Source organism: Sorex araneus, chromosome 4 (genome assembly GCF_027595985.1).
Source record: "Sorex araneus isolate mSorAra2 chromosome 4, mSorAra2.pri, whole genome shotgun sequence".
NCBI classification, from domain to species: domain Eukaryota; kingdom Metazoa; phylum Chordata; class Mammalia; order Eulipotyphla; family Soricidae; genus Sorex; species Sorex araneus.
In genome coordinates this window covers 38440872-38454041 of record NC_073305.1, presented here as the reverse complement: position 1 = coordinate 38454041, position 13170 = coordinate 38440872, and the positions used below count along the sequence as shown (strand labels likewise).

The 13170-nt window shown below is 49.6% G+C and overlaps 1 protein-coding gene across 3 annotated transcripts in view; it reads right to left on the bottom strand.

Annotated features, from left to right (window-relative positions):
• MYRIP (myosin VIIA and Rab interacting protein) overlaps positions 1 to 13170 on the bottom strand; it is a 345140-nt gene that overhangs the window by 27930 nt on the left and 304040 nt on the right. For 2 of the 3 annotated variants that reach the window (XM_055135103.1, XM_055135102.1), the window contains 2 exons: positions 12047 to 12280; positions 6736 to 6798 (listed from right to left, as the gene is read on the bottom strand). In XM_055135103.1, the coding sequence (XP_054991078.1) occupies positions 6736 to 6798; positions 12047 to 12280 (297 nt within the window). The remainder of the gene's footprint in view (positions 1 to 6735; positions 6799 to 12046; positions 12281 to 13170) is intronic. The other variant, XM_055135104.1, reaches the window with a different exon arrangement.

The window sequence follows — 13170 nt, the reverse complement described above, 5'->3', positions numbered from 1 at the left end:
CCTGCTTCTGCTTGGGAAATCAAATTCACATGAACTTTACAAATCCAGGGCTCTGGGCAACTGAAGGTGATGAGATCCTTTTGGGCATTTCCTAGGTGACTCTCCGGTGGAGGCAGTGAAAGAAGCATCTACCTCCACAAAGGCTCAGGTTTCCTGTCTAGGACCTCCAAAGACAGGCAGATCTTGCAAAGGTTCTATAGGATCCCAAGGTTGGTGCCCTGCCTCGGGGGCCAATTCCCAGGATCTGAGAAAGACACCCCAAGTCAGGACCTGCTTGTCCTCAATCCCTGGATTTTGTTGTTTTGTTTTGTTTCTGGCGAGTCCACACCTAGCAGTGCACAGGGCTCACTCCTGGCTCTGAGCTCAGGGCTCACTCCTGGTGGTGCTTAGGGAACCGTATGGGATGCCTGGAATTGAAGGAAAGCTCCTGGCCAGCTGTACTATGTCTCAGGCCCTAATCGCAGCTGTTTTATTTCTTTCTTGCCGGGAACCAATGCCTGGGAATGGCCAGAAACCTATGCCTGGGAACCAATATGTCAGTACAAACTGACTTGTAACTAGGAACAACCACTTCTTGGGAAAGGTTGCAGAACAATGCCCAGGGAAACTGCCATCGGGGCCCACATCCAGTTTCGTTAAGCGTTTGCATTCTTTGCTATTCTCCCATTCTGCCCACTTCCTCATATAATCAATTATAAAAGACTAGCTTAGGAGAAATAATGTTGGAGCTTGCTCCCATTCTTCTGGTGTCCGTTTCTTTCTTGTGTGTCTGTCTGTGTCTGTCTCTTTCGTCTTGTGTCTGTCTCCTTTTCACTCGTGCACCCTCTCCCAGCTACCCATGTTGACCAAGTCCCGCGGGACAGGACACTTTCTCTTTGGGGACTACAAGGAAATGTGAGATCTTGGCTTATTGTCTCCTGATCCATAAATTTCAGCTGGAGCAGCCTCTCCACCCTGCATCTCTTCTTTTCCTAGAGACGAGCCACATGCAGAGCAAGGCAGAGACACGAGCGTCAACAGAGTTCTAGAGAGGAAAATAGATTTATCCTCAACCCTCAGAATATTTACCAAATAGCGCTCTTGGAAAATACTCCCGCTATTTTTTCCCCAGAGGTAGAATCTCCTGCCCCCATGACAGGCTGTCTTCACCGGCGTCCCCTCGGAGGGGGACAGGTTGAGTTTCCCTCCCTGACCCAAGCAGAGCCCCGGCAGCCAAAAACCTCCAGAGCCCAGCCACAGCCATGCTCAAGGTCACTCTCCATATGCTCGGACGAGCCCCACCCATGAAGGAACCGGCAGAGGAACCCAGGTATGTGAGACCCGTGGCTGAGATCTCTAAGCCTTCTCAGATCGGGAATGGGCCCTCCTCTACCCAGATCCCCAGTTTTCCAGTAGCTTGGTAGTCACACCTCTGTGTGACTGCCCCTGGCACCAGGTAACCTCATCAACAGTCAAGATCCAGAGACTATAAAACAAAGCTCCCAGAAGAGAGCAACACAATTTTTCATGGAGCCTGTAAGACCCGTAAGGATGATTAGAGGCCACCCCCAAAGCCACTGTCCCACTCGGAGAGCTTGGCAAGCTACTGAGGATATCCTGCCTGCATGGCAGAGCCTGGCAAGCTACCCGTGATGTATTTGATATGCCAAAAACAGTAATAGTAACAACAACATGCTCTTCGTGTTCCTGGAGCCAGCAGATGTCATTGGGCTACACTAGCAAGTGACAGGGACGATGAAGACATTACTGGTGCCTGCTTGAGCAATCAACGAACAACGGCATGACAGTGACAGTGATTTTTTTCCAGTGTCATTGTTCATTTCAAAGTTGTGTTGGGCAATGAAATGCAATTTCTGTAGATGGAGGACACGGAAGACCCCTTACCCAAGTATCACAAGCTTGTGAACATGGGGAACTCCTCTGATACTTGTCCTCATGTAAAGGGAACACTCAGGAAGGCCAGGGAGTGGATCCAAGCCCACTGGCAGTCTCACTGGGTCCAAACAGATTCAGCTAAAGCAATGTGTGATGAACCCGGGCTATATTAAAGGCTTGGTGGGTATCATTTTGTGATCTGATCTAAGTGTGGACAGGACCTATTCTAATGTACCAAGGGAAAGCTTTGAAGATTAATGAGCTGTCCAGGTATCTAGGGCAGAAGAGGGAGTTTTCTTGTTCTGCCTGGGGACTTGTTCTGATGCTTGTAACAAAAGCAAAATGACTAAAGGGGTAGCATCTGAAGAGTTACTATCCCTAGGGCCTGATGAAAAATAGAGGGAAGCAGTATGCTCCGAGACTTCTGGGGCTGTCTGAGAAACAGGGGGAAGACAGAGTCCAACTGACAGACCCAAAGAGGAAGAAGGTTCTAAAATAAGGAAATATGATCGCTAAGCTCCTTTTCCTGTGCAATGAGACCAACACCAAAATGAATGCCTTCTCCCGCTCCACCAGCCAGTCATATATTTAGTCTTTATTGGGAATCCATATTTCTGATGTCATATTTCCTGAGGGGGGTGTTGTGGGGAGGTCGAGTCTCACCTCTCGGGAGAAAAAGGGCACACAGGTCTACCCACAGAGGAGAGAGAACTTTACCAGGGACCTCCTGAAGGTCAGCTGGAACACAGGGAGGAAGAAATCTGTGGACAGAGGCGGCAAGACCTCCACAGAACACTCAAGGGCCACGCTGTGCGCCCTGGCCAGTGCTGTTCCTCAGAAGGGCAGAGAAGAGAGGAGGAATCCATTCCTCCACAGAAGCCAGGCCTCCAGGCTCCTCAGGATTCCACCCAATCCTCACCCCAGCTGTGACGGATCCATCTGCAGAATGGAGCAGACTCGGGCCCCGGGGAGACACGACTGAGCTGGGAGTCGAGCTCCGGGACTTTGGGCTGGGAAGCCCACTTGCCTTCTCTCTTGTCACACTCCCTCCCCCTTGCATGCCACCCTGGGGCCCAGGGCCTGGAGCCAGCAGCCGTGGTGAAAGAGAAGGGGGTCGGCTAACCAGATCCACACACAGTAGCCAGGTGGGAGAGGGGCCCAAGGCAGGTGCCCTCAGCGTCTGTGGATTTGTCCATCATCTGAATGTCTCTGGAGATGTGGCCCATGGACCACGGGGAGGGGGGGACGACACAGGAGTCCACCTGACTGACTGGAAGTTCCCTGGAGCTTGCTGAGCCACCCCAGGATGGAGACACCAAGGGCAGCTGGCAAGGATGAGATATTCTGAGGCATAAGAAACGCTGCTCAAGTGTGCCACAGCTTTCCCGGGCCACTCGTTCCTCTCCTGGTCTGTGTCCAGATGCTGCCTCGGCATTAGGAGACGCTTCTATCAAACTACCAGCGCAAGCAGGAAAATTTGTCCAAATGCCCTGATTTCAATGTAAGGAAAGAAAAGAAACCCCATATGTCCTCCCAAGTAGCTCGCAGAAATCTGCTAGAAAAATTCCATGCAAATATGTTTCAGTTCGCAGGAAGCATAAGGCGCCCGGCGATGCTTCTACAACCCGTCAAAATACAGTTTCCCAGAGCAGACTCCCGTCTCCCAAGAGTGAGCTGAGGAAAGAGGGAGGGCCGAGAGTTGGGGTAGGAAACTGGAGTAAGGAACCCATACATTAGCATGTGAAATGAAGGGAAACAATGAAACCTTATGGCCATTGAGAGCATCTCCTCTAGGAAAGTCTGGGTTTTAAAATCATCGTGGTTTTTGAGGGCCGAGGTGGTTTATAAAAGAAATTAAAAGAAAATTATTTTTTTCTTTTTAAATGGAGGCTGGAGAAATGAATGATGAAAAAACTGTCCTCTTTGCATTTGTATGTGGTTCTAGAATGAACGGTCACAGTTTTGTTTGTTTGCCTGAGGTCAGCTTTGGTGGGTGGAAGTGGACCGTTCCAGAACCTGCTAAGGGCAGGCAGGGAGAGAATCCTCCATCTTTCCTCACCTTCGACCAGACCTGACTGGCACGTGTGAAGCAGGTGGAGGAGGTGCCCATGGTCATAACTTTCACTATTGTTTATTTTTTATTCATTTACTTTTTGTTTGGGGGCCAAACCCTGTGGTGCTTAGGGGATACTCCTGGCTCTACACTCAGGAATTATCTCTGGCAGGGCATGGGGGGGCGGGCAATGGGATGCCAGGATTGAACCTGGGCTGGCCATGTGCAGAGCAAGTGCCTTACCCGCTGTATTATTGTTTCAACTCCTATTTTTTTAAATACTGGCTACTCGTCATGGGAAATTCCCCATGTCACTCCCCACTGGTGGTAACCGAGAGCCACCAGGCATGTGCTCAGCTCTGATGAAGCCAGATCAGACAAGACACCACCTTCCATATCCGCTAGGAAAGGAAAAGGCATGTGACGCCAAGCGACCTTGTCAAGGTCAATTCTCGTCTTTTCTGTTTTGTATCTTGCCCAGAATGAAAGCCCAACAAATTTTCTGCCTGGCCCACAGGGTCTGCTGGCTCTGGCCTCTGCCCTCTCCTTTCCCACTTCTTTCTTCTAACCCTGGCCATGGTGTTTTAATCTCATCCTGGAATTCATCAAGGTCATTTCCAGTCTGAGTTTTACAGGAACTCACCTGCTGGAAGAGCCTTCCTTCCTTTAGATCAGGCCTGAATTTTCCCCTCGTGTCCCTCAGGTCTCAGTTGGAAAGAAACTTGGTCAGAAAGATCTGGGATTTTCCAAGACTCTACCTCCTCCCACCTCTCTCTAGAGCCCTGCTCAATTTTCTTAGCCCTCATCATGATTTGACTTCTCCCCTATTTGTCTGACTATACTTCTCAGCTCAGTCCCCCCAAGAGAAGGCACATTCCGTGAGAGGAGAGCTTCCCCTCTCTTTATTTTTATTATGGGAGATCCCTCCCAGTGATTCTTGGTCAACTGGGCTCCAAATGTGAGTCTCTGAAGATGAGATGCTGCCTTCGGTGCCAGGGATTATCTGTGCCACCCCAGTGGGGGTAGGGACCACAGCTAGGAGTTTCTTTCATTGGTCCTTTTGGGCATTGCATCTCTTAGAAGAGTCCAACAAATATTTGCTGAATAAAAGGTGGATGGTTAGGGAGTCAAATGTCAGAGCATGTCACAAAGGGATCTGGTATGTCTTTGGTACTGTCTCCTAAATGTATTGTTGACTCTGTAAGTCAGAACACCCATTTCTTCATGGGAGTAAAAATCAAGGGCCTTCTTCTCTTGCTACACCCCTCTCCCTTAGGAACTGGTGAAAATTTGTTCCAATACCGTGTCTTATTAAGAAGTGATCTCTTCCCGAGTAGGAGTAGGAGGTGAATTGGGAATGAGATAACTCAGGAGTTGAAATCTAATATATTTTAGGCCATACTTCTGGACTATTTCATTACATCTTGTATTGCTTTAGCACAAGTTTAATTACAGCATCTTTAAAACACCACATAGAATCTTAATAGATAGGTGATTCTTTAATCAAAGATTATTTGAATTCTCAAAGTTAAAAAATGTCTGGCTGGGAATTTGATTCAAATTATATTAAACTTTTGCCCCATTTTTGGAATAATTCATCTTCACACTATCTTTCCTACTGTAGGAAACTGCTAAATTCCTTGGAGATCTGCAGTTTTCTTGTTAAGTTTTAACTGTGCATTTTTTGCTCCTATTATGGATGGAATTGATTTCCATTTTATCCTCCCACCTTCACCCCTCCCTCCCTCTGCCTCAATCTGGCTTAAGATTCATTTGCAAATTGTGGTTCAAGGCAAATTAATGGATAAACTGGAAACTCTTGAAATGGGCAGCATGAATGTAAATGCCAATACCAGCTGAGCAGTACTGTGTAATGATGCTCTATGATCTAGATTTATCAATAAACCTGCTACTGAGAGACTTCTTTTTGAGTGCAAGTCTTCTGCAGCATTTTACAGCTCTCTCTGTCTCAGGGAAATATTCACGATCTCTGACCTTCACTGTTGCCTGGGGACTTTGTTATTTCTCCACATTGTTTTCTCCCCTACTTCAGAGTCTCTCCACCATTCTGACAATCCAAATCCACTCACTTGCAGAAGACCAACCTGCTTTCTCATTTATAGTGCTACAGAATGGGGGAAAACATAGGACATAAGGCAAAACCTCCTCAAACTTTTGACATCAGAGATGCCCACTTGTAACTTCACCATTTTGCCTTTGCTATTTCAAGGCAAATGCCCCATCTTCTTCTTGGACCCCATCCCTTTTCATTCCCAAGAGTTCCTTATGGGCCATTTAGGCAGTTTCCAGTGTGTCTTTACAAAAACAATACATTGCTTGATGAACTGTGATGCAATATACCTTCAGCTACCACTTCCAAAATAACTGCATTTTACACAACAATTTTTGGAAGGGAGGATGAGCTTGACCACACCTGGTGGTGCTCAGGCACTATTTCAGGTTCTCTGCTCAGGAGTGACCCCACTTGTGGTGCTCAAGGGAACATACGTGCTGTTAGCAGGGATCGAAGCAGGGTTTAAGGCATGCAAGGCAAGCACCTGACCTCCTCTCCTTCCTATACAACTCTTCTACAGAGTCGTAAGAGCTGCTTACATGGGAATATTCCGGACAGACTTTCTCTAGCACTCAGTTCATCTTTTGTCCAGTGAGGAAGATGAACTCTGCTAAGGTACACGAGACAGAACCAGGAGTTCTGTCTTCCCAGGCAGGCAGGCCCCTCCTGCATCCAGGACACAGCGTGGAATGAATGATGCAATGATAACGTGAGTGCAATGAAACCTCCTCACCTGTTCAAGCACTGTGGCTAAGAGCTGGAGCTCTAAGCGGACAGCTAAAGCTTCTCTTTTCTCCTGGGGCAGCAGTTAAGTAGAAAGTTAGAAGAGAGGGGTTAATTCCTCAGCAAGCGTAAGGCCCAGGGAGCACAGTACAGCTTGGAAGACACACATCAGTCTCTAAGGCTATATCACTGTAGTGGCATCTGAGGAGAAGACGCTCTTTCTGAATGAAATGCTCCCTGGAATGAGAGGTTCTGAATCCTTAGGTTGATGGTGAGTTACTGTGACACGGGTGAGACACATGTGGTTTGATGACAGTTGATTTTATGTGTGCAACACGAGATCAACAAAAAGTATTTTTCACAAGCATGTGCAACTTCAGGAATCTAACTCTCTGGGTTTTCTCCAGTAACTGACAATAAATCCATCCCATGGTCACTGACCAGGATTCTATTTCCATGTGGCTCATTAGTAAGTGAGAAGCAACCAGAAGAAGATGGAGGTATTAATATATTGCTTTGGATTAGAGTCATTTATAAGCTGAGGAATATACTTTGGTGAGAATTGTTCCAAGAAACTAAAAATATGACCCACACTGGAGAGTCATCAATTTTCTTATGAAAAAAAAAAAAAGAACAATGACTCAACTACCAGTGATAATAATAATAAAAAAACAAAAGGCATTTTAAATAAAAATGATTTCGGGACATTGGATACATAAATAAGATTATAATTCAGGAATTTATTAATTGATGCCTTCAACAAATACTTATATTCCCAAATATTAACACACAGGACAACTTTTGTCATCTGAACAGCATCATAAATTATGCTTACATAGCAGGAAACAAAATCCTTTTTAATCTACTAACCACACATTAAATAGAACCATGGGATTTTGGAAGTGACCTTGGGGAGTAATGCTTGTTCCTGGAAAGGTTAGGGGAGTTGGGAGAGGTCCAGTTCCTCAATTTAGACCCAAACTCAGGACACAGTGCGTGGCCCTTGTCTTACTCTTCTGTCAGGAATGTCCTGCCATTTCCCTAGAGTTTCCCAAACAGTTTTAAAGCATATTTCAGCCAAGACTTTTTTCTAGAACCATGAACATGCCCACCTGCTCTGCAGTGGTGGAGGTCACGCTCATTCCTGGCCCCAGAGGGTCCTGTGATTTGAAAGGCCAACCACAGAGGTGCCAGAGAACCAGGCTGGACCTTATGAAGGTACCTGGCTGGCCCCAAGCACAACCAAAGCACCCTGTTCTCCAGCTAGTTAGAATCCGAGTGGCGATGGCCATTCTTGAAGCATCACGGGGTGTCCACACCCAACAGAGGGAGGACCCGTCTCACAGACATCAAAGAACTGACTCTCGATGAAAAGGAAGCACTTGTCTGGGACGGTTCTACTGCTAGTGGACAGAAAGTGGTAGACCCAAGCCCCACACTTCCCACTACGGTTGGCGGGTGGCACTGCAGTGGCAGAAGATGCGCACTCCTCTGCCACGGCTCCCAGGGAGTGGGGCCTCCTGCGAGTCTGCCTAAGGTGATGCAGTGGTCAGCTCGGCATCTACCATTTATTTCCTGAGAGCATAGGCACAGCACCGAGGCGAATATCCTGCCAGGTGATTTTTAATATTCTGCTTCCCCAGAAGCTGATTCTGAGCTCAGGATTTGAGAACATGGAGGTAATCTGGGAGGCAGCCCCGGGAAATAGTCGGGGTCTAGGGTCAGTGGAGAATGTCTTCCTGAGTTGCTCCTCACTCTGCTGGGAGCACGGGGAGTGACGGCTCCTGGACCAGTTGTCGATGCCAGGGGGGCAGAGGAGGGGAATTGTTTCCACTCTTACTAGCTCGGGATGCTATGGGGAGACTTTGTCAGGTGGATCCTGAAGACGAGAGCCCAGGGTGAGTTTGCAGGCACTGTCTGTCCCATTGGCATTCTGCAGTGTGTGGGGACCCTGAGGAAGTGCTCAGTGGGGTTATAGAGCCCCGGTGTGACACCAGGCTTGTGGGGAGGTGGGAACTAGGACCCTCCTTTGGGACTGGCAGATGCAGATGGATGTTACCTCCTGAGAGTGAGGTTTGTTTTCTTTGAGACTGTGAAAGAGGACATGGTGACTAATATTTGCCAAGCCCAGGCTTTGTGCTCAGCTAACCCTGGGTTGCACAGTTCAATTGTCACAACTCTACCTGGGCACGAGGATCCCTCTTTAGAGATGAGGCCACAATATGCTTACCCAGTCAGCAGTACAGATTGGGCTGGGTTCTGGGCACCACTGTGTAAACAAGAAGGACCCGAGTCTCTGGACATGAGATGAGAAGGTCATGGCATGAGTGACCAGAAGCATGCCAGAAGTCCCAGGTGCCTGGCAGGGAGAGCAGCCTGGAGGGGCCCAGAGGGGCCTGGAGGGATAGAACAGTGAGGAGGAGGGATCCAGTAAGCAGATGATGCTGGCTTGATCTAAGCAGTGACTGTGATTTAAGGCATTAACCCAAGTCCTGATAATTGTGCTTCAGAGTCAATCTAATCCTAAGGCCTATCTCAGCTGCTAAATAATACCCAACATATAAGCTTACATTTCTGTTTTCCTTTCATCAGAAGTCAAAGGAATAGAATCACATCTGCTGGGGAAAAACATCTCTCTCTCTCTTTTTTTTTTTTTAAATCAGATGTCTGTATTTTTGCACACAGCCAGTAATATCTGATTGAACATTTAATCCACTGATTCATAGTAGGTTGGAGGAAGTACTTAACTGATGGAGAAACAGATACTTTGGAGAGTTAAAATAAAACAAACTTTTAGGACCAGGGGTAAGGTGCCTGCCTTGCACATGGCCAGCTCTAGCAGCACATATGGTCCCTTGAGCATTGACCGGAGTGACTCCTGAGCACTGTGGGGGGCTTGTCCAAGAGCCCAGGATCTCTGAAGTGGCTTTTCTGCTTCTGTTCCCACTGCGCCCAGGAGAGCAGAGCACAGGCTGTTTCCAAGGGGGTGCGGGCTGCAGGCAGGGCCCGTGGGAGGGCTGGCACACGGCTGGCTCCTCCTGGCCTGGCATGCCACTGGCACAGCATGAACTGTTGGAGCCTGGGCACCAGCAGGCACCAAAGCCAGTGGGGAGAGTAAGAATAATGCCATGTTCTCCAGTTTCCATCTGTCTCTCGGCTCCAGGAGACAAATCAGACCGTCACGGCACATTGACGCAGACGCAGAGAAGATGAGAGCCCGTTTGCTCCGCGGAAGCCAGGGGGCCGGAGGCCACGTGGCGGGCCCAGCTCTGCTCTGCACCCGCACACGTGCCAGGAAGGTATGTGCTGGCTCAGGCAGATGAGTGAGGCCATCCGGTGGGAGGGGGAAGTCGAGGGAGCGAGAGGAAGGCAGAGCTGGCCGACTGGAGGGCTCAGGGTGGACATGTCTTTCCTTTTGGGGATGCTCCTAAGTGGAGCTCAGGAGATGTGTGTGTGGGGGGTATCCTCTTGGCGATTCTGGCCAACTGGCCTAGAGGTGAATGTAGGGCCTGAGGATGCAGTGATGCTTGGGTCCTGCGGGGGCCGGGGACCACCATGCCACCCCAGCACTGCTCAGGGACCTCCAGGTAGGATCCCGGAAGTGCTCAGGGCACCACACAGTGCAGGGGATCAAGGCAGGGTCAGTTCTCCACAAGGCAGCCTGAACCCCTGGGCTACCTCTGCTGCCCCTCTCTCTTTACTGTGCTCACACCCCTGTCCATGTCCTCTGTCAGGGCTAGCGTGGCTACTGATTGGATGTAGGGAGCCCATTTCTCAAGTACGGGGGCTACCAGCGACCTTGTTCAAGAGGGTGCTCACAGCATAGGGGGACGGAAAACCCGTCACTCAGACAAAGCCGTCAAGACATTACCAGGCAAGATCTTAACCTGCTTACGGAACGAGCAGCCTGTGAAGGAAGCCCACTCTGAAACTGACCAGCTAAGGGGGCTTGGCTAACTCCCTCATGCCTCTGTTTCCTCCTCTGCAAAAAGGGGCTGTACCTACCCCCAAGAGTCATTCTCTGTGCACACGAACAGAGGCCAAGCCCCAGGCACGGGGCAGACACTCAAGCAACAACAAATGCTCAGCGCCCCCTGGAGGTGATGCCAACCGTGGCCAAGTCTGGCTCGAGCACGCTCAAAGGAGCGGTGGGAGAAATTGAGGCTTTTGTTGGGTGTCAGTTCCAGAACACTGACCGGGGGACACAGCGTCTGGATGTAGGGGGCAGTTAGTCTGGACTCCTTTATGCCGTGCCTGGGGACGAGGTGGCATCTTTATTCACTAAGTTTCTAACCCTGGTCTCTTGGAGCTCAGGGGGTGGCTTGTGGAATGGGACTGAAGATCGAGAGGTTGGGGTTGGGGGCACCCGGAGAGCAGCAATGCTTTGATCTATTTAAAACATGGGCCTTCCCAGCTGAGACAGAGAAGGGACCACCAAGTAAATGATGCTTGGAGGGCTCATTTGGGATGGGCGATGTGTGCTGAAAGTAGACTGTGGACCGAACATGATGGCCACTTAGTACCCGTATTGCCAACCATCACACCCAAAAGGAGAGAGAGAGAGAGAGAGAGAGAGAGAGAGAGAGAGGGAGAGTAAAAGGGAATGTGCCCGCCACAGAGGCAGTGGGGGCTGGGGGGTGGAGGTGGGCAGGAGGGATACTGGGACCATTGGTGGTGGAGAATGGGCACTGTTGGAGGGATGGGTACTGATCATTGTATGACTGGAACATAATCACAAAAGTTTCTAAGTCTGTAACTGTATCTCAAGGTGATTCATTAAACAATAACAACAATAACAACCCCCCACGGGCCTTTCATAAGAGGCTTGTTTGAAAAAGGACTCTGAGCCCAAGACAAATAAATTCAAATATAAAATACCACAAAGCAAAATGACCCAGAAGACCACTTAACAAAGACTTCACGTGACGGAACGACGCTTCATCACTGGCTAGACCAACTGGCCGACGGTCTCAATCCCCAAGCATTTCAAATGGCTCTGGGAGCCGAGGGGGTAGGACACAACATGCTTGTGACCAAAGGGAGGACTCTGGGGCAGGGAAGGGCAGACCGGAAGTGGAAGGGCTCTCTTGTTCAGGAGCGAGAGGTCTTAGGAGCACTGCAGGCGGGGGGCTCCTGCTTTCCTGCGGGAACCTCCCGGTGCTCCTCAGAAGGGTTCTCTTGGCTTCGCCCAGACTCAGGCATTTGGCCTCGGGCATTAGTGCATGCTCACTGGGGGCCCGGCACCTCTCTGACCTCTCTGCCCGTTTCCCACCCTCGGCTGCAGAAGTGACGCAGTGGGCAGGCGGGACCCCAGCCCTTACCTTTTTCAGCTGCTCCTGGACACTCTGGCAGTTGTCTTCAGAGGACAGACTTTCCTTCTGCGTCTCAGATTCCGTCTTGGGCTCCGACTCCTGCTCCTCCCCCGAAGACGTCTCCTTCTCACTCATTTTCATGGCTAACTCGTACAGCCTGTTTCTCCCTTGCGCTTCTGTGGTGTCTGGCCCAGGGCGCAGCGTCACATTGCTGATGTCCGTCTCTGATAAGTCAGCCGGCATCTAAATGAAAGCCAGAAGCATGAGTGGAGAACGGCTGCCTTGCAGGTCACGTGGCCTGTCACTTCCAACATAACCCGAGTCCAGGGCAGGCCAGGAAGGTAAAAATTCTCTCCCCTGATTTGCTTTCTCTGGACACAGGCCTTATCCTTCTCCAACACACACACACACACACACACACACACACACACACACACACACACAAACACACACACACAGACATAAACACACCCCTTGAGACTTATTAAAGGGGGATCTGGGCAGGTCACATCTATACTCAGAAAAGCACTTTGTTTTTTCTTTTTTCCTCAATGTTTTTCATTCACAAAATACTGTATCCCCCTGGGAAGCATGGCGCTGGTGCTCAGACACAGGGCTGAGCAAACCTATTTGGGACCCTAGCCACCTAGAGCTGGATTTCTCAGTTGGGAGCCCCTCACTGGGCCCCTAGAATATTCCAAGGGTTAAAATTGCATAGCATGAGACAAAGGGGTCACAGGAAAAAATACAAGGTCAGAGTGGGTCATGACTGGAAAAAAAAGGTTGAGACACACTGATCTAGAGGAACAGACTTGCCCAAACCTTCGTACTAGAAGGTCAGGGTAGAAAATGGAAAAAGGTGGGCAGGGAGGGAGGATCTGACAGCCCATGAAGAAGCTCTTAACAGGGATGAGGGGAAAGTCTCATGTGAAAGAGATGCTGGGGCTCAGATTGCCACTGGAGAATAGTACTCTAGCGCAAAGATTTCTGAGCTGCAATGACTCGGTGTGTAAGGGACACTGTGCCATCCCCCTGATAATGACAGTTCTCCAGGTTCCCTGCCACAGTCCTGGCTCCCGTGAGCCACTGCTGACTCCCCTCAGCTGCTTCTCCAGGTGAGATCCCGCTCAGGC